At 35.8% G+C, this 22,486-nt stretch overlaps 1 protein-coding gene across 7 annotated transcripts in view; it reads right to left on the bottom strand.

The window, feature by feature from the left end:
* TBC1D32 (TBC1 domain family member 32) overlaps positions 1 to 22,486 on the bottom strand; it is a 176,702-nt gene that overhangs the window by 130,659 nt on the left and 23,557 nt on the right. For all 7 annotated transcript variants that reach the window (XM_043439071.1, XM_043439077.1, XM_043439072.1 and 4 more), the window contains 10 exons: positions 21,375 to 21,500; positions 18,608 to 18,686; positions 18,376 to 18,479; positions 18,219 to 18,280; positions 17,300 to 17,444; positions 11,391 to 11,450; positions 7,941 to 8,031; positions 4,215 to 4,355; positions 3,612 to 3,704; positions 2,527 to 2,669 (listed from right to left, as the gene is read on the bottom strand). In XM_043439071.1, coding sequence (XP_043295006.1) covers positions 2,527 to 2,669; positions 3,612 to 3,704; positions 4,215 to 4,355; positions 7,941 to 8,031; positions 11,391 to 11,450; positions 17,300 to 17,444; positions 18,219 to 18,280; positions 18,376 to 18,479; positions 18,608 to 18,686; positions 21,375 to 21,500 — 1,044 coding nt within the window. The remainder of the gene's footprint in view (positions 1 to 2,526; positions 2,670 to 3,611; positions 3,705 to 4,214; positions 4,356 to 7,940; positions 8,032 to 11,390; positions 11,451 to 17,299; positions 17,445 to 18,218; positions 18,281 to 18,375; positions 18,480 to 18,607; positions 18,687 to 21,374; positions 21,501 to 22,486) is intronic.

Below are 22,486 nucleotides of genomic sequence, written 5' to 3'. Positions count from 1 at the left end.
TTAGAGCAGGTTCCTTAAGAAGCAATGACCATGTCTTATTCACTTCTACATTTCAACTACCCAGCACAGAGCCAGTGATGCAGCGGTGGCTCAGTGGGTAGTGTTCAATGTCTTAAGTGAGATAATGAATGTCTATTATGTGCCAGACAGTTGTTTTTTACTCTCAAGAATCACTGCAACTTAGGTATAATTACAGAAGTACATAATATGAGAATATAGACAAACACCTAAATCTGTCAGGGAGAACTGAGAGAAAATTTCAAGATACAATTAACTGTGGTCTGAAGAACAAACAGACCAAGTTAAAGACTTTCCATGGCAAGGAAAAAGTGTTTGAACATAGGGAAATACTATAACCTGACTTAGAAAATGCAAATGATCTCTTATAACTGGAATATACAGGAAAGAAACAGGTACAATATAAAATGGAACACTCAATATAAATGTCTAGTTGAAAAGTCTGAAGTTTATCCAGCAAGCATCAAGTAGCCTTAGTGGCAAAATAGGAATAGGCTGGAAAGTGGAAAAACTGAACAAGAAAAAATGTGTATATTCCAAGCAAGAAATTATCAGGGCTTAAACAAAAGTTAATACCTACACTTGTGGCTCAGCAGTACAGAATCCGCCTGCAATACAGGAGATTCTGGAGATGCGCATTTGATCTCTGGGTTGGGAAAATCCCACAGAGGAGGAAATGGCAACCCACTCCCATTATCTCCCTGGGAAAATCCCATGCACAGAGGAGTCTGGCCGGTGGGCAACCGTCCCTGGGGTCACAAAGAGTAGGAATTGACTGAGTATGCATGCGCACACACAAACAAAAGCAAAGACAGCGGGGATTAAGAGAAATACCTGGATTTTAGCCATATGCAGGGGGAAAAAAATCTATAGGCCTTAAATACAAATTGAATGTAGAGAATGAAGGAGTTCCCATTTACAGAACAGAGCAAGGGCAGAAAAAAAATACTGTTTTGAAAATGCTGAGTTTGGCTCATGGAATAAATAACAAAAAAAGGTGTTCAGCAGGCACCTGAAGTTAGTCGGTAGCTAAAGAAGTCTGGAGCTGAAGAGATCTAATCATCCAGGAAAAGCACACTAAGAGAAAGGAAAGTGAACCAGGTCCTAAATCACTGAAGACAGCAGGGACTTGGAAAGGAAACCACAGAGGTAACAAAGAATGTTTAGAAAGGGACAGAAAAAAACAGAAAGATTGTAGGAAAGCTAAGAAAACATAATTTCAGAAGTGATCTACTATGTTAAAGATCAAATCTGAAAAGTTACATGTTTTAAAATTACAGGCAACTGCAATCAAAGCTTCATCAGTGATATGATGCAGGCAATTATAATACAATGAGTTGAGAACCAATGGGAAGAGAAGGAGCCAAGACAAGAAAGGTAACCTGCCATAATTAAAAGCTTATTGTTAAAAAGACCAGATATAAGCTGGTAGTTAAAATTGTGCACTGTGTAATCAAGAGTTTCCCCCATCCCAACACATTTACAGGTAAAAGAAAGATGCCAAAATAAAACAGAAAGTTAAAGATAGATAGATGAAAGCTAAGAAGTAATAGCTATGGTTCAAGATCCAGGAGTATGTTTCTTAGCTCTGGTATGTGGTTTACATTTTGAAATTTATGTTATGGCATTCTATAATATTAAGTTGTATATTATGATCTATTTATTTCTTCTCTGATCATTCTGTTTTCCTGAGGCTGACTAAGATCAAAATATTTTCATTATAACCACTTACTTTCCCAGAATTCCATACTTTGTACCACATTCACAAAAATGTTTAATGCTTTCTGAATGAGCAATAAATGATGAATATGTGAGTGGGTGAACAGTTGCCCATCCCACTGAGAGGGGGGCAAAGGGAGAAGAAATCAATAAAAACACTACAAAATGCAGACCCGGAAAATCGAAAACCTTTAGTCTATTGCTAAGGCTTTAAGTCATTTCCCAGAAATTTAGTCACAGGAGTGGAGAGATATATTAGACAGACTGCATTAGTGGTAATGGTATCAACTCTTCCACCTTTTAATGTCTGACATTAAGCAGTTTCTTTCAGCCTCAGGTGTGATGGATACAGTATATAATGTAAGGTAATATATTGCACAAACTGCAGAGACATACATATGTTCAGAACTGGGATGCTTATAAGTTTATCTAAAATAATACTTGTTCTTCATATTTTAAAAAGCTGACTCCAGGAAAATATTTCCAAAGGCTATACAGTTTTCATTAAAACAAACAACAAAGTATTCATAAGACTTAAAAGATTTATAAAACAAATATCTTAATAGATAACTTCAGTCCTTACAGTCATATCTAAGTTTGACCAGAAAAAAAGATTAAGATGTTATATGGACTTTTCCCTGACACTGTCATAACTAAAATCAACTAACTGTATGAAGTAAGATTTAAAATACATTTATATGGAAAATGGTATAATACTTCAAATGATCAAATTTAGAAGTCCCACTGAATATTCACTAATACCCAATTAAGAGACTCTTTATTACCAACCTTAGTTCCTTTCATTAAGTTATGAATAGGCTGAAGAAGAGCCTCAATCACAGTGTTGTTATATAAGCATTCAATTGCACATTCTTTCTGATCACAGAGTATACACAGAACCTCAGTTGCCATACTTGCAGGAGAGTAATTCTCTGATAAAGAAGAAGTATTTTTTGAAAATTTAATAAGACATTATTTACATCTTTTGTTTCTGTGTTAGCTATTGCTGTTTCAAAAAGCTCATCAAGGTTAATTAAAGAGTTTAAAAACCATAAATTTCAATGCTCAGAGGATGATTTATTACCAAATTATGACCTGAAACTTGAGAATATTTGCTTAATGTATCTTCAATTTAATGAAAGTAAATGACATTATAAACACCAGAAGACATCATTAGATCATTTGCTGTTTTGACATTAAAGCTCTGCTTGATAGTGAGGAAGTGGTTTGAAGCAAATTCACAACTTCTCCCCTCCTGGCAAACACCTTTCTTATTGCATTCACTTTTCTTCTTTTTCTTAAAAAAAGAAGAAAGTATATTCAGGTGTCAAGCCTGGGAGAAAACTAGAATCATTAAAAAATACAAAACACAGCCAAAAAGAAAGCAGAGGAGAAACTGTAATGGAAACTAGCATATTTCTTGTGTTAGCATAAAACCAATGAAATAAATGAACATTTTTAAGACTTTTAAAAATATATATATTCAGGAAGACGCAGATATAAATAAATATAGAGAACAGTCCCAAAATTAATGTGGTATTTTTAGTTTCATAAATTAACATTTGCAGATATTTGCCTCCTAATATACTGAACAAAACAGTGTTTTACATGAAGAAATTAAGGAACCAAAAGTTAGTAATGTATGGTTTTCCTGGTAATATACAACATAAAAATACTAAAGTTCTTAATTTATACTCTAATATTCCATACTCCATAAATTCACTAAGCAAATACTTGACAGGACCAATGTAATTCATTATGAATAATGCTATCTCAATGAAATCTCTTTACCAAATGAGGTCTGTCAACACATCCAGAAAATAAAATATTTTTCCATGGTTTCTATTTCTCTATTTATAATAGAAGCAGATTACCTAAATGACCAGGTGATGTCATCTTTGGACAAGTTGGTGAATGATAGATAAGTTGGGTAAACAGAACCAGAAGATCTGTAAGGGATACTGAATCTTCAAAAAGGAAGAAAAAGAAAGTCATTTTCTAGCATATGTTTACAAGTTAGAAAATTTTTAACTAATCATCCATCCTCCTAATCTGAGTTTTCATAGAGACTATGGGACAATTAGGAAAAAAGGGTCTATAATACAAGATTATATCCAGAAGAATAAATCAGACATAGTTGCCTAAAGATCACAGCTAGTTTTTAGCCGAATCAGAACAAGGACTTCTAGTTCTGAATCCAGACTTGAATCATCCAATATATTTAGGATTTTAAAAAGCAGAGAAAAAAAATAAGGAAAACATTCAAGACAGGGGAAACAGAATTACACAAGTAGGAAGAAGTACATACTGGGGGGAAAAAAAAACAATAACAACACTTTACATAAGCCTGTCAGCAGACTGAAAGGTATCTTGCTCAGTATCCTAGGAGAGACCAAGCCAAATCTCTAAACTTTAAAAAAATCATAGCACAAATTTTATCATATCTGAACATATTAATATCTCCTAATTGCACTTACCTTTTCTAGTCTTCAACTTTATAGGAAATAGCTTTCGGCCTTGGGTATAGATCAGCAATCTTCCCAAAAGGCTCAGTGAGTGAATGAAATAAATGTATTGTAATTCTTTTCCTGAGTAGTAGAAAGTTTTCTGCTTAATCCCTTGAAAGAAAAACAATTACATTTGTTTTAATGCTATTATATTTCATAGTACCTGTTTTTATTTCTCTCTGAACATTAAACAAGGTTGTAGTCTATAATGAAGACACTTGGTATAAATTTCTTTCAAAATCCTTTACTGTTTCCCAAGATACTTTAATACACTTAAATCTGAAGAAAAGCATTCATTATAAAATTGATCAAACCTCAGAAAAGTATAATGGGCATACAGTGACCATTCTAAAACAAATACCATAAGATTGTTAGTTATCTGTCATTATAAAGAGACTTTGAATTAAGGAAGGAAGGAACTCAATATAAAACATTATTACTGCATAATTCCACCAATTAAAGGCCAGTAACACAATCATACTTATAATCATGTTTGCAGATGAAACTAGAATTGCTAAAATAAAGGCACCTTCTAACATATATCATTTATTCACTCATTCATCCATACATTCAAGATCTACTGAGTACCTGTTTTACATAAGACCTTGAACTATTTGCTGGTGTCAAAAACCAAGAAGAGTGAAAAATCAGGCTTCTAATGGCAAACAGCCTGATGTGAACAGAGCACCGGGAGGATAAGTGGGAGAAACAAATGGCCAGAGGACAGCAGCAACGTATCAGGACTGAGCTGCAGAAAGAGGATGGGCTTTATTATAGAGGCAACCGGGATGACATTAAAGGGTTTCAAGCAGAAAAGTAATCAAATATGCTTGTGGAAAACTGACTGACGGCAACATGGAAAGGTGAATGGAAGAAGGTCAAGGCTTAAAGCAACACTCATTAGGAAAATCATGAGCAAAAGCATCCATTAGAAAAAAGAATGAAGAAGATGAGACAAAAGTAAATGTTCAAGGAAATAAATCAATGTGCCTTAGCTAGAATTACATGCAGACCATGAAAAGATTTAAAAAAATTCTCAAGTTCCTGAGTACATAGTAAATTCTTCTTTTTAATTCTGAAGAAAAAATGTTTAGAAAGATAATAATGATTTCAGTCCTTGATATTTTAATATTGACATTCCCAAGGATCTTCCAAATAGAATACTAAGTATGAGTACATGGGTCTGGGACTCAGGAAAGGAATACAGACTTAATTCAGAGTGATCATTTACATATAAAAATATCTAATATTTGAAACCATGAGAGTGGACGGGCTCCCTTAAGAGATAACAGGTAGACTAAGCTGAAAAAAAGCAAAGATCAAAATTTTTTAAAGTACAGACATAAAAAGAGCCTTTCAAGTGACTAAGACAAATGTGTTAGATGAGAATGAATGGTACCAGGAAGATGAGGGAAAGAGTCAAGAGAGGCAAATGCTGTAAACTGAGGGCAAGAAAGAAGAGAAAGTTAATGGGAAGACCATGGAGTAGCAGAAATAAAAGTCTCATTTCCATGGTTGAGAAGTGAACAGGAGATAAAGAAATGGGGCCTGGGTATACATTCAATAGTTTTAAGAAAAGCAAAGAGAAGTAAGGTACATATGAAATTGCTCAGTTTTTTATATGAAAAATATGAGCAGGTTTAGAGAATGCAAGGAAAGGTACCAATAGAAAGGAAGACAACAACAACAAATGAAGCAATGGTTCTTAAAAAAACAAAACAAAACACCAGATGGGGACAGAATCAAGAGCAGACAAGTAGTTCAATCTGGAACAGAAGGATTACCTCTTCATTCTAACTGGGAGAAAGGGAACATTGGTACACATAAATATGTATCTGCATGCATAAATGCAGGACAACTAGGAATTTCATATCTAAAAACTTCCACTTTTCCCAGTGAGATAGGATGCAAGATTTCCTCTTAGAAAAAAGTGGGCAGGGGCAATTCAGTGGAGTTTGATGAAATTCACTGAACACTGAAGAAAGAATATCTAAAATGATTCCAAAGCAACACAAAGAGCTGCTGAATCTAGAGAAATACATCAGTGCACTATCAGTTTAATGTTACAACACTCTCTGCTCAATTTTCCTGAGGACCGGAGGTGACCTAGAGTCTCTGCTCAATTTTCCTGAGGACTGGAGGTGACCTAGAGTCTCTGCTCAATTTCCTGAGGACCAGAGGTGACCTAGAGTCTCTGCTCAATTTCCTGAGGACCAGAGGTGATCTAGAGTCTCTGCTCAATTTCCTGAGGACCAGAGATGATCTAGCGTCTCTGCTCAATTTCCTGAGGACCACAGGTGACCTAGAGCCTCTGCTTAATTTTCTGAAGACCAGAGGTGACCTAGAGTAGAGGAACTGTAGGCAGGAAACTCTGAAAGAAAAGAAAGCAAAAATTTTGAAAGAAATGTCAAAAGAATGCAGTGAAGCACCCTGAAGTCTTCACCAGATAGGGAAAAAACCAAGGCAATGAAGGGCTGGGAGAGTGGTAGGGAAAAAAGAGCTAGATACAACATTTTAATATTAATTAGAAAAATATATGAATTTACAGATTATACACACACACACACACACACACACACACACACACACACACACACAGGCTTCACTGGCGGCTCAGACATTAAAGAATATGCCTGCAATGCAGGAGACCTGGGTTCGATCCCTGGGTTGGTAATATCTCCTAGAGAAGGGAATGGATACCCACTCCAGTATTCTTGCCTGGAGAATTCCATGGACAGAGGAGCCTGGTGGGCTACAGTCCATGTGGCCGCAAAGTGTCAGACATGACTGAGTGACTAACACTTTTACTCTCATATGCATATAAACTTATATATCTTTGTCTTCTCTCAAAGTTCTGGCTTCTTTCTGTACTTTCTCCTTTACTACAAAACACTTATATTTTGAAACCTGTTAATAACTGGTCTTTGGCCATTTTTATTCAGTAAAGAATTTATTCAGGGATAAAGGAAATTATAAGATACCTTCATATTCTCAAAGAACCTAATATTTCCCTAAAAAAGTGACATAGAATGATAAAAGATATCAAATTCACATGCAAAGCTGTATGAAGTCAGCAAGAACAATAAAAATTCACCCAAGGCAAAGAAGCCTTCTTGAAAAACTCAAAGCTTACTCTTTCACAATAAGATTGTTATCAGGGTAGGGATTATGGATTGTGGCAGCAGGAGTAGGAATAACCAAAGTGTAGGCACTGGTATGCCTTCTAAGAGAAGATTCACTTCTATCAATAACTAGATATGAGATTAGATAGATATATAAGGGCCAGACTATGAAACATCTAGAATATTTTAGCTCAGACTGAGAATAAGCAGAGCAGAATCAAAAAATGGGGCAACGTGCTCAATAATAAAACAGTATTCCATAGAAATTTTCCTCCCAATAAAATGCACCTGATATACTTTCATTCTTTCTTCCTCTAGTGTATTACCGTAGTGTAACTCACGAGGACATACACCATGTTATGAACTAAAAAACTGCAGACTGTAAGAATCACTATGTTAACTTCAAATGCAGATCTGCTACAAAAGGTCATATTATGCTGTATCTTAAATCTGGGGAAAGTATCTTGTATTAGCAAAAGCAATCTAATTTATCATGATATTAAAAAATAAATTACAAAGCTATTTATTAATAAAATTTACCATTTTTTAAAATGTAACAAAATATAATACTTACCACAAGACTTTGAATGTCCCAAAACTTCATCACCTTTCATGGTTTCACACAACTCAAAGTATTGAACACACTGCTGAACCGCTGTAGTTATCTAATAAAATAACAGCTTATTAATCCTAAAACTTTAAGCCCACAAGTCCATGTATTAAAGAAGTTAGTCAAGGCTATAAAATATGTTGGGAAAATATCTAAGAAAAATATTCAGAAAATTTAGAATAGCACTTTTCCACTGAAGCTCAGTCTCTGCAATTACATTTTAACTATGGCATCATTCCAGGAAACATGGAAAATATTTGTAGATCAATAAATATACTATTGTTATAATGTTAGTATTAAGACAAAAATACAAATGTATTTTACATTTTATAGTGAAAGACGAAAAAGTTCTGGTCATGACTTTAAAAATTCTCTTGTCAATATCCCCAATTTTCTTGCCTTAAGAGTCTTTTCTTCCTACTTAGCCAGTAAAACATGACCTATATCTAGCTTTCATTTCCATCTTAGATACCAGAATTGCTAAAAGCTGATAAAGAAAATTCTCAATACAAAGAACAGTCATAAAAAATGATCTCCAACTTCTGTATTCAGCAATTCTCTCATAGTCTTCATTCTACTGCCTTTTCCCACTCTCCACAAGCAAAGATTTCAAATCTTCTTCCTTTCCTCTGCACCTACATACTTCCTGTAGATACCATCTCATTCTAACTCTCAATAAAATAAAGGCCACCAGTAAGTTAAGGAGTAATAATTGCTAGATGTGGTAATAAAGAGGGTTTTGTTGATCTTCAAAAGATCAATTCCAAGGGAGCTTGGGGAATAGAACTAACTATAAGGAAAGGGACTAGGAACTGAAAAATTAAAGGCAGATAGTATAATTTTCATTTTCAAAAGGTTGGCCATGAAACAGAAAAAGGGTAAAACATAGGGGTGAGGTTTTAGGTCAAGAATGAATTCTTCAGGTTGAAAGGATATGGTCTTGCTTAAGTAGAAAGGAAGTTAAGAGTATGTAGAAGAGAAAGGAAAATTGATAGAATAGTGTCTAAGAATAGGAGCAGCTAGAACCTAAGGGAAAGGAAAGGTTAAGCTTTAGATGGGAAAACCAAGGAGGCTGTGTGGACAGAGATGAGCTCATAATGATAGAATCAAGGAATTGATAGATTTCTTAGTCTCATTCATTCTTATGGCCTTGTTTCATGTAGAAGAATTAGCAAGGCAGGATTACCATCATTAGAATGGCCCGCCTACAAGACCGGACCTTGACCATCATCTGAAAACTTGGATTTCAGGACTTTTCATACCATTCTAAAAACTGTACCTCAACAAACAATGTGGTTTTTACGTTGAATGTCTGTGTTCCTTCTGGGAGTGTGGAATCCCTGGTATGTAGTAGGCAGAAGGTGCCAACATGATTAATCCCTGATTTAAAAAGAAAATGGGCACTAAATCTCTAGTAAGTTTCTCTGGTAGACAACTTTTCACATGAGCTGTCATACTTTGACACTGGAGAAATTAAGATGAGTCCTGTGTGACTCTGTGGGAAAAAAGGCTCAGAAGTTCAAGCTCGGTATCTTCTCCAGTGTGCCTTATCCTTACACCAGCTCTGTTTTGCATCTTTTTTTTTTTTGGTAAGAAACCATAGCTGGGAGTACAACTACATGTTGAGTGCTAGAAATTCTCCCAGCAGATCATCAAATCTAGGGATGGGCTTTGGGAACCCCCTTCCATATCTATGTCTAAATCAACCTTTAGGATCCAGACCAATAAAATGAAATCTCCCCACCAGGAAATCTGGATCTCAAACTTGATACGACCAAATCTACCAAATCTAAAGTCATAACCTTTTCCAAAATCCTGTTGTCTTCCCACTGTGTTACTTATATCAATGAATGACAAATATTCAAATGAGTAAGTCCTGACCCAAAGTATGAGTCGCTAAGTCATGTCTGACTCTTTGTGACCCCATGGACTGTAGCTCACCAGGCTCCTCTGTCCATGGAATTCTCCAGGCAAGAATACTGGAGTGGGTAGCCATTTCCTTCTCCAGGGGATCTTCCCAACCCAGGGATCTAACCTGTGTCTCCTGCATTGGCAGGTGGATTCTTTACCACTTAGACACCTGGGAAATCTGTGTGTGTCTGTCTGTGTGTGTGTGTGCGTGTGTACGCACATGTACGTACACCCATAAATATAACCATAAAAAATATCTTTTAATATTTTGGTAAATTTAGGAAAACTTTGAGAGAAAATAAGATTTAGGATGAAATCTCATGCAAGATGCAAGTTTGGTTCATTATGTATATGAGATAAAATATCTGAACAAGTTGGTAGAATATTGAGGCTGATAATATTTGTGGGCTAAGAACTGACTATAGTATAATTCACTTTTCAAATAAGGGACATATTTTAAGTGTTAACCTAAAAGAAACATTTGAAATACTTCCACCAGGACCTTTCTGACAGCAAGAGTGAGATATCTGTATGTCAAATCATTCGAGGAAAAAAATCATTCCTGTTTTTTCTTCTTTCTCTATTCTAGCAAGATCACTTTATGCTCACATGGCAGCAACAAATTTCCATTAAAAATGGAATGAGAGAGAAGTATAGAAAGACTTTTAGTTTCTCTAAGGATTTTTAAATACCTATTACTTCTACAAATAAATTCCCATTCTAATAGCCAATATCTCCATCTTCTCCTTTCTGAACCCCAATTCTTTTAATTCTCAAACAGAAAACAATTTTGTTTTCCTTTCTTCAATTTATGTCCTATCACAGTATTCTTAAAATTCACAATTCTAGGAATCTTTCTCTTCACTCCTGTTCTCAAGATTTTACTTAAGTACATAAACCATATTTATTATCTGAAAGTCATATCAGTATAACCTTAATTTCCACAATTTTCATATTTGTCAATTATTCGCTAGACTTGCTGAATCCATTCCTTTCAGTGCTCTAACACACTGTTCTACCAATAGCATTAAAAGCTGAAAATTTTACTAATATATTTTACAGTATTAGTTTGTATTTAGTATAACTTGAATCAATGTGCGAATACAAAAGCACTTACCATTCTGAGTTTTTTAATGCAACTTTCAGTCAAAAGCATGCGTAAATTTTGTAGAATGAAATTGGGGAGGGGGTGAAACACTACAAACACCTGATCTGAATTAAACTATATGGTAATACTTAACGGCTTATACCAAAGTAGCTTGTTAGCAGCTCAATTTATTAATACTATGAAGTTATATACTTCCTAGCTGTTATCTTGACTGCATTTTAAGTCTCTACTTTTATCCTTTTATGTTTCACAGAATGGTAGTTTAAAAGTCACATAAAAGGGGGATTACTTCATTATCCAACATTAACTATCACTCAACTTTGCACATTCAAGTTATTACATCATATATCTTCTTGTGATATTATTTCTCAAGATAAAAACAAAAACAGACTTACCAGAGATTTATATTTCTTTTCCAGAAGTCTTAGTACTGCAGTTCTGCTATAATATGCATGCTAAAATTAGGAGGAAAATGACATTTAATATTCAAGCTATACCATTCAAAATCTATATTTCCTGCATCATCTCTCTACAGTAACATAAATTACAGAATAGCTTAAATTATTGTAATCAAGGCAAAACAGGTTTTTCTAAGTACAGTGATTTATAAGCATAGCAATCACAAGAATGCAAATCATATTAAAAACTGGAGCATTTACTAATAGACCAGTATCCCTGATCTATCCAGGGATAGATTCTATCCTTCAGTTGTGTCCAGTTACCATACTAACTTGTTTTAAAACCAAAAAATATGCCTGACTACCAGTTTATGAAAAAGCATAAAGGGAAGATTAAGAAATGAGGGCAAGGAGGAGTGAGGGGAGAACTCACAATTCTCACAACAAAGAGGGAACTGTAATGTTTACATATACAGAAGTATGCCAAGGTTGAAATGCTCTCAAGGGACAGTAGCTTAATCATTCCCTGCCAACCATATTTTAAAACCAATTCAAAGTGCCAAAAAAACTCTTCTTAGAACTAAACATAAATGAGATTAAAATATGTTTTTATACATTGTACAAAAGGGAAATTTTACATAAATGTTACTTAGGTTCAATATCATTAGCCTTTAATGTAGTTTTTCATTTTACTTTAAAAAATAATATTCTGTAAAAGCTATCAGAACTTCTGGGGAATAGAATTTAATCAAATGAGGTTTGAGTTAATTGAGAGTTAATCAAAACCCTTTGTTTTTTGGGGGCTTCCCTTGTGGCTCAGTTGGTAAAGAATCCACCTGCAATGAAGGAGATTTGGGTTCAGTCCCTGGGTTGGGAAGATCCCCCGGAGAAGGGAAAGGCTACCCACTCCAGTATTCCTGCCTGGAGAATTCCAGGGACTATATAGTCCATGGGGTCGCAGAGAGTCATACGCAACTGAGTGACTTTCACTCTCACTTTCTGTGTTTTAACCCTTGTAGCTTAAAATGTTTTTAAAAAATCATTAATCCACTTTTCAGGTTTAGTAAGAGAAATATGCTGCCTTACAATTAAACTATTGACCATGTTCTGAAAAGAAAGCCTCATAGTACATCCCTTAGACCATAGTCCACATACCACAACCCTCGGGTCAAAGTTAGCTGCCTTCTGATATCTGGTGAAGAATGTTTTATGTTATGGCAGAGAACTGATTAGTTGCATCAGAGGCAGGACACTCTACAAAGCCAGAAATATTTACTGCCTGGCTCTTAACATAAAGTGTGACAACTTCTGCCTTAGATGAGTGAAGAATGTGATAAATTTTAGTAATACCAGAACACAATGGGAGCTATTTAATAATTTTCTGTTGGCTGGTTTTCCTGTGATGGGTCTCATTCTCTTTAGAATTAAGTGCTGACAATAAAAATGTTAAGTGAAAAAAGTTAATTAGAAGCACTTAGAATAAGATGTGTTAAAATTAATCTGTTTGGGTCTTTTTTAAAGCATACAACTACATAAAATAAAATCTCAATAGTTGTTATGCCCATGTATACAATTAGAGATAATTAATTTTATTTGTGCTTTTACATATTTTGCATATGTTCTATAATAGTGGTATAATTTGATAATCAAAAAAAGAAAAAGGTCAAATATCAGATTGAGGAACGAAGTTTCAGTTTCAGTTCAGTCGCTCAGTCGTGTCTGACTCTTTGAGACCCTATGAACCCAGCACGCCAGACCTCCCTGTCCATCACCAACTCCTGGAGCCTACTCAAACTCATATCCATTGAGTCAGTGATGCCATCCAACAATCTCATCCTTTGTCATCCCCTTCTCTTCCTGCTTTCAATCTTTCCAAGCATCAGGATCTTTTCTAATGAGTCAGTTCTTCGCATCAGGTGGCCAACGTATTAGAGTTTCAGCTTCAGCGTCAGTCCTTCCAATGAATATTCAGGACTGATTTCTTTAGGATGGACTGGTTGGATCTCCTTGCTATCTGAGGGACTCTCAAAAGTCTTCTCCAACACCACAGTTTAAAAGCATCAATTCTTTGGCACTCAGCTTTCTTTAAGTCCAACTCTCACATCCACACATGACTACTGGAAAAACCACAGCTTTCACTAGACAGACCTTTGTTGGCAAAGTAATATCTCTGCTTTTTAATATGCTCTCTCAGTTGGTCATAACTTTTCTTCCAAGGAGCAAGTATCTTTTCATTTCATGGCTGTAGTCACAATCTTCAGTCACTTTGGAGGCCAAAAAAATACTCTGTCACTGTTTTCATTGTTTCCCCATCTATTTGCCATGAAGAACAAAGAGTTCAGGCTAAATTAAGCTGAGCAAGCATTTACCAAACATATACTATATGGAGGTCAGATAAATGTTAAGCACCAAACAGATGCTTTGGTTAACCGGGCATTATCATACAGTTGATACGATAACCATTCAATGTCACAGTAATCCAAGTCTATGCCCCGAACAGTAATGCTGAAGAAGCTTAAATTGAACTGTTCTATGAAGACCTACAAAACCCAAAAATGAGGTCCTTTTCATTATAGGGGACTGGAACGCAAAAGTAGTAAGCTAAGAGATACCTGGAGTAACAGGCAAATTTGGCCTTGGAGTACAGAATGAAGCAGGACAAAGGCTAACAGAGTTCTGCCAAGAGAACACACTGGTCATGGCAAACGCCCTCTACTAACAACACAAAAGAAGACTCTACACATGGACATCATCAGATGGCCAACACTGAAATCAGATTGATTGTATTCTTCGCAGCCAAAGATGGAGAAGCTCTGCACAGTCAACAAAAATAAGACTGGGAGCTGACTGTGCCTCAGATAATGAATGCCTTATTGCCAAACTCAGACTTAAACTGAAGAAAGTAGGGAAAACCACTAAACCATTCAGGTATGACCTAAACCAAATCCCTTAAGATTATATAGTGGAAGCGACAAAGACATTCAAGGAATTAGATATGATAGAGTGCCTGAAGAACTATGGATGGAGGTTTGTGACACTGTACAGGAGGCAGTGATCAAGACCATCCCCAAGAAAAAGAAATGCAAAAGGGAAAAATGGTTGTCTGAGGAGGCCTTACAAGTAACTGAGAAAAGAGAAGAGGTGAAAGGGAAAGGAGAAAAGGAAAGATGGTTCCATTTGAATGCAGAGTTCCAAAGAATAGCAAGGAGAGATAAGAAAGCCTTCCTCAGTGATCAATGCAAAGAAATAGAGGAAAACAATAGAATGGGAAAGACTAGAGAGCTCTTCAAGAAAATTAGAGATACCAAGGGAACATGTCATGCAAAGATGAACACAATTAAGGACAGAAATGGTATGGACCTAACAGAAGCAAAAGATACTAAGAAGAGGTGGCAACAATACACAGAAGAACTATACAAAAAAGATCTTCATGACCCAGATAACCATGATGGTGTGATCACTCACCTAGAGCCAGACACCCTGGAATGTGAAGTCAAGTGGGCCTTAGGAAGCATCACTACAAAGCCAGTGGAAGTTATGGAATTCCAGTTGAGCTCTTTCAAATCCTAAAAGATGATGCTGTGAAAGTGCTGCACTCAGTATACCAGCAAATTTGGAAAACAACAGTGGCCACAGGACTGGAAAAGGTCAGTTTTCATTCCAATTCCAAGGAAAGGTAATGCCAAAGAATGTTCAAACTACCGAACAATTGCACTCATCTCACACGCTAGCGAAGTAATGCTCAAAATTCTCCAAGCCAGGCTTCAACAGTACATGAAGCATGAACTGCAGATGTTCAACTTGGATTTAAAAAAGACAGAGGAACCAGAGATTAAATTGCCAACATCCGTTGGATCATCAAAAAAAGCAAGAGAGTTCCAGAAAAACATCTACTTCTGCTTTATTGATTATGCCAAAGCCTTTGACTGTGTGGATCACAACAAACTATGGAAAATTCTGAAAGAGATGTGAATACCAGACCACCTGACCTGCCTCCTGAGAAATCTGTATGCAGGTCAGGAAGCAACAATTAGAACTGGACATGGAACAACAGACTGGTTCCAAATAGGAAAAGGAGTACGTCAAGGCTGTATATTGTCACCCTGCTTATTTAACTTATATGCAGAGTACATCATGAGAAATGCCAGGCTGGAAGAATCACAAGCTGGAATGAAGATGGCCAGGAGAAATATCAGTAACCTCACATATGCAATGACACCACCCTTATGGCAGAAAGTGAAGAACTAAAGATCCTCTTGATGAAAGTCAAAGAGGAGAGTGAAAAAGTTGGTTTAAAACTCAACATTCAGAAAACTAAAACCATGGCATTTGGTTCCATCATGTCATGGCAAACAGATGGGGAGACAATGGAAACAGCAACAGACTTTATTTTTTTTGGCTCCAAAATCACTGCAGATGGTGATTGCAGCCATGAAATTAAAAGACGCTTACTCCTTGGAAGGAAAGCTATGACCAACCTAGACAGCATATTAAAAATCAGAGACACTACTTTGCTGACAAAGGTCTGTCTAGCCAAAGCAATGGTTTTTCTAGTAGTCATGTATGGATGTGAGAGTTGAACTATAAAGAAAGCTGAGTGTTGAAGAATTGATGCTTTTGAACTGTGGTGTTGGAGAAGACACTTGAAAGTCACTTGGACTGCAAGGAGATCCAACCAGTTCATCCTAAAGAAATCAGTCCTGAATATTCATTGGAAGGACTGATGCTGAAGCTGAAATTCCAATTCTTTGGCCACCTGATGCCAAGCACTGACACATTTGAAAAGACCCTGATTCTGGAAAACATTGAAGGTGGGAGGAGAAGGGGACGACAGAGGATGAGATGGTTGGATGGCATCACCAACTCAATGGACATGAGTTTGAGTAAACTCTGGGAGTTGGTAATGGACAGGGAAGCCTGGCGTGCTGCAGTCCATGGGGTCGCAAAGAGTTGGACACGATGAGCAACTGAACTGAACTGATACAGTTGAGATAAAAATTAAAAAAAAAAAAAAAAAAGGAAAGCATCAGCTAGATAACATCCAAATTCATGTTAAGTAGTAATGAAGCATGTTGCTGCTTTGCATGGTTTGCATGGCAAGATATGGCCCCATTCCCATCCTTCCCACTGCAACAAATACATGTTGCGAGGGACAAAGATATAAGAACACAATCCAATATAACTATGACTACTGTCAGACACAGACTACTCTTACTCAGCAGCAGAAGAGGGAGGCAACAGTCTTTAACAGTCTTTTAATATTAGTACAGTTCTAAGGCAGTGGTCAGTTCCACAGGAAGTCACCAGCATTCAGGCAGTAAACACATTTTCTAAACTGCAGATTCAGGAAGTGGCAAATGAAGAGATGTTTGCAGACATGTATAAGCCAGAGAAAAGTGAAATTGAACCCTTATGGTTTACCAGATCTTCTTTAAAAATTCATAGCTTTAAAATTAAGATATGAGACTTCTCTGGCAGTCCAACAGTTAACTCTGCACTTCCAATGCAGGGGGCACAAGTTTCATCCCTTGTCAGGCAACTAAGATCTCATACGTGGAGTGGCAAGGCCAAAAGATTTTAAAAATTAAAAAATAAAATAAAATAAGACATGATTTGGAATAGGTCATTCGGTTTAGTAGATTCAAATGAATTACCATTAAAATCCTATTCTGAATCTACCACCTACTAGGTAAAGAATACTGAGCAAGTTACTTCCCTATGCCTCAGATGCTGCATCTGTAAAACAGGATAATAATACTACCTATGTCATAAACTGTTATTAGAATTAAGTGATTTAACACATGTAAATGTGATTAGAATTCTTGACACTGTAAACAAACAGCAGCTATTCTTTAAAACAATACAGCAATGCAAAGAAAGGTAGAAAAACATCTGTATTTCCTTACCATCCACTTTTTGAACCACACAGCTTCGGTATCCACCAATGCAAGAAAATATATCGGATCCAAAATTTTTTGTGAGACAAGATGGCTTTGATCATGCTTAACTGATAACAAAGACAAGGTACTCTCCACAATTTCTTCCATATACCTAATAGTTTGGGAAAGAAGTGATTTTTAGGAAAAAAAAAAGTTTTATATATATAATAGTGACATTTTTTATTTATGGAATGATAAAGTAATGAGTAATATCTCAAAACCTTATTTTTTAATATTTCAGTAAATGGCACAGATGAGATTCACCCCCAATTTCCTCTGCTCTAAAAACTTATGTTCTACTTCAACACTGGCTGTTCAAATTTAACTTTCCTTTTTAGACCACAGTTACCCTTACAACCTCATTAAAAATCTTAGAATTAAAAAGGGAAAAGTTTAAAGAACATTAAAGGAACTTCACCAAAGTATCAAAGACTCAAAGACCAGTAATGAAAGAACCTGAGGCTGCAGCACCCTCTTTTTACCTTTTTGTGATAATTTTATTGCTGTTTAGTCACTAAGTTGTGCCTGACTCTTTTTGCAACCCCATAGACTGCAGCCTACCAGGTTCCTCTCTTCATGGGAGTAACCAGGCAAGAATACCGAAGTGGTTACATTTACTTCTCCAGGGTATCTTTCAGACCCAGGGATCGAACCCACAATCTCCTGCATTGGCAGGTGAATTTTTTTACAGCTGAGCCACTTGGAAAACACACTGTGATAATTAAACTATATTATATATACTGGTATAGAGCCATTCACATAGCTAAGTACAAAACATGAAAAGCTAAAAACAAACCACATAAAATCAGTTGACTATATACTTTTTGAAATTTATGTGGCCAGTAAGACTCCTAATCTTATTACTGGTATAAATTAGGGGGCTTACTTTTCTGGGTGTCGAATCCAAAAAGATGGAGCCTCTTTCTGATATTCATTTAGAAGACGAATCTATAAAACAATGTATAACCATTCTCAAAAGGTTAAAATTCTTAAATACAGAATTACATCAAGAGAAATAAAAGCATATTACAGAAAGTAAATACCTTTTTAAGTAAATGGGTCACATTAGGATTACTTATGTCTATGCCAGTTGAAAGAGTAGGAATATGGTTTTCTCTGGAAACAAAGTATAACTCCAAATATTTAGCTAAAAAGGAAAAGTAAAAATAAGGTTATTATGCCATTCAGTTATAGTGCTTTCTAAAATGTTATTTCCTATCCATTTTTCTTAAGCACAAATTTTCAAAAGTTTTGAAAATGATATAATTAACATACCTAAGCTTGTATAAATTTCCTTGGTCATATGTAACGGTGAAAGTGTAAACGTCTGTGCATAGAATTTTAAAATCCGGTCCTATGGAAATGAAACAAAATTTGTATCCAAGACTCTTTCATCATCTATTTTTGTAAGAATCATTTTTTCACATAGCAAAAACCTTAATAAATACATGACCATTCAAAAACTTCAATAGAAATGTAACTAAAACAGCACATTCTTGTGTTGGTTGGCAAAAAGTAAAGTCAACCAAAACTAAGAGTCAATCTAATGCAGCAGAACATTGTAAAATTTGGTAATAGTGGATACAGACGTGGGGAGGCAAAGTGAGGTTCACTAAAGGAAGGAAACAATATAATTTGTTATAATCTGACACAATGTAAAGGTATTAGACAAGGAAACAGTAGGAGTACTAAATGTAAAAAACAAACAAAAAACCCACTCCTTTCCAAATCCAGTATCTGTTTTTGTTTTAATTGCTTACATGGAAAGTTTAGACTTTTAGGACTTCAATAATTTTACCTACTCCCAAGAAAAATATTATACTGTAAAATTCTACATTATTAAAACATAAAGTAGAAACTATCACAATGTAAAAAAATTAAATGAGATAAAAGATGTAGTACGTGACACTAACAGGTACTTAGAAATGACAGTTTATCATTTTAATTATACTAACTTTGATGGGATTAATCTTATAGTGAAATTCAATTTCTCATTAAAAAAAAATAAAATTCCCTCAAGTGTTCAACTTTGAGGAAAAAACTAGTAACCTTGCCTATATCAAATATTAGATTAATAAATTTAAGAAAATGGCTACCCAAGGAGATGTACATGGCTCAGATGGTAAAGAATCTGCCCACAATGTGGGAGACCTGGGTTCAATTCCTGGGTTGGGAAGACACCCTGGAGAAGGGAATGGCAACTCACTCCAATATTCTTGCCTGGAGAACTCCATGGGCAGGGTAGCCTGGTTGGATATAGTCCGTGGGGTCGCAAAGAGTCGCAGTTGAATGACTAACACACGCATACACAAGTGACTAAATATATATTGCAATAACCCAAGAGATTCTTACTGAACATAGGGTATTAATTAATTTGGGAAGCATGTTTTCATAGTTGCAGCAATTTGGACAAAGCATAAGTTCTAGACAAAAAGAACATCATACCTTGTTTCCTACTCAAATGATTGGTTCTATTGTCATCTCACCTCAGGTGACTGCTTCTTCCAATTTTATTGCCTCAAGTACTGACACAAACTCTTGCTGCATATAATGGCCAAACCAAACCACTTAAATTGACCCAGCATGATCTTTACAATATTTATAATGGGAATAAAGAAAACCTATTAGAGCACTATTCTAACAATTGTATTTCCTGTTAGAATGGTTGAAGGGAAAAGGTAACCCTGAAATATCTTTCCCCCTTGAATCCTTCAGAATTTTTGAGAAGTCTGCATCACCCTCTGGTGTTAGTATGGTTGAACTGCATCCAGGATTGAATAAACACCATTTTCCCTCTTACAAAAAATATGAATAAATCACTTGTTTCCAAATCCCTTCTGTTTACCAGTACAATTATACTTTCATTGATGAAAGAGTATTTTTAAGTAGTAAAAAGGTATTGAGATTTACTTTTATGAACTGTTTACTGTCTCATCTTCTAAAATGTAAGTTCTATGCAGGCAAAGGCTTCTGTCTTGCTCAGTGTGTTCCCAGCATATGATCTAGAATGATGTGTATTGTAGGTAAATTTATCTTTTACTAATACCTTAAAAAATTCTATATTAAAAAACCTTATATATTTTAAGGACACTTTTTTCCTTCACTGGTATATCATTTATGAAGAAAAAGGCACTTTAAAAACTTAGTTTGTAGTTAAATGTGATGCTGGAACACAGTCCAGATTTTTTTTAATCCCATATAATTACTGCACTTTTTAACATAACCTTGCTTTTCATCATATACTGCTTCTGAGAAGTCATATGTGAATCATTTTTTACATAACTACCTCTTCTACTTTGCAACCTTAATTTTTGCAATTGTCTATATTTGCTGCATAATTAATGTCTTAGCTTTCCAGTTTCCCAACTTCTCTTTCTAGGCAGTTGGTGGTAGTCGTTTAGTTGCTAAGTCATGTCTGACTCTTGCGATGATGAACTGTAGCCTGCCAGGCTTCTCTGTCCATGGGATTCTCCAGGCAAGAATACTAGAGAGGGCTGTCATTTCCATTTCCAGGGGATCTTTGAGACCCAGGAACCGAACCTGGGTCGCTTGCATTGCAGGCAGATTCTTTACCAACTGAGTTAGGAGGGAAGCCCTTCTAAGCATTTAAGCAATCTCTAACACTTAAATACATAAGGAAAATGCTTATTTAAATCTTTCAGAGTAAATTTTAATCATTCCAAGTTCAAGTTTTCACATATGAATCCTTTCAAAAACACACTCTTTCTTTTAAAATAGTTTTCTTAATTGAAAAACAATGACACAGATACTTAGACGTCCCTTTAGAAGATAAAAACAAAACTCACGCTAATAAAGTCTGTCTTGGCAATGAAGTGTGATACTAACCAGACTCTGAATCTAATCATGATGTAGTAAGCTAATTCCCTAAAAAAAAAAAAAAAACAAACTTGACAATTCAAAAGTTGGAGGTGAAATTCTGTAAATATTTGAGCTACTATTAAAGAAAATTATATTCCATTTGCTTCTAGAATGGTAGGGGAAAAAACAGAAAATATTTATACTTCTGTAAGCATTTCCTTACCCTAAATACAGGATCAGGATCTGAAAGATACACTGTCAGCTTCTCACAGAGAGTGGTCCAATTTTCACAGTTCAGGACATCAGATGGAGGAGCTGAACACAATGTTTGCAAGGCTTCATATCTCACCTATAATTTTTTAAAAGAATCTTTATTAATAATTAGCCACCAAAATAACAGCAATTCTCAAAATATTTAACAAACATTGAAAGGCTGAGTTTGGATAATTGCTTTAAAGAGCCAACTGAGAGTCAGATGCCCTTTCATGAAACAATTCTTGATAACTGATTTTTTTTAGACTGCTTAGCAGAGAAACAAAATAGGTTATTTTATGTTATGCAAAAACTAAAAAACACTAAAAGTTCAGTAGGGTTTTTCCACAAGATTTTGAAGAAAAACAAATTTTTTGGCCCATCCAATATACTGGGAGATTCTGGGTCACATGTCTGAGGGTAACAGGAGAAGGTACAGTGGTCAAATCTGAAAAGCCAGAATAAAGTGTCCCAGTGTCTTCTCCCGTACAGTTTCCTCACTAGAACAATCCCCCACACGTGGTCCTGAGGTAGGAGGCAGATGGGTCCCCCCAGGGTAAAGCAACTGGAGATTCATTCTCTATTGATGGAAACTCCAAGACAAGAATAGAGGGAAATTAAGGGAGGAGGCTGGACCCTGCAGAGAACACATAGTTCTCATTCCCACAGTCAGGAGACCTCCCCAACCACAAATGTGCAGAAAAGGCTCCTTGGAAACCAAACTGGAGTCAAGTCAAGGGATGTTCTACCCAGAAGTCTTTTCAGTAGGATCCATCTTGGCTAAGATATGCATGCATACACAAGAATCCTGAGATATACCAAATATGGACGGCACACCAGGCAAATCATAATGATTGGTCAAAGGAAACCCAAAGAAATGCTCCATATAAGTGATTCAAACTGCCATGTGGGCACAACTCAGGGACTCTCCCTCTGAGTCTGCCAAAATATCTATCCACATGTGCTATACTCTTTTTCCCAATAAATACTTCACTTGCTTCACTACTTCCCGTCTTTGTGGAAATTTTTTTCCGCAAAGTGGAAGGGCCAGGGCCCTTGTCAGGTCTAGTGGCTAGAATCTGG

The sequence above is a fragment of the Cervus canadensis genome, chromosome 20, assembly GCF_019320065.1.
Source record: "Cervus canadensis isolate Bull #8, Minnesota chromosome 20, ASM1932006v1, whole genome shotgun sequence".
NCBI classification, from domain to species: Eukaryota; Metazoa; Chordata; class Mammalia; order Artiodactyla; family Cervidae; genus Cervus; species Cervus canadensis.
The sequence above is the reverse complement of the archived record's forward strand: the minus strand, read 5'-3'. Positions and strand labels throughout refer to the sequence as shown.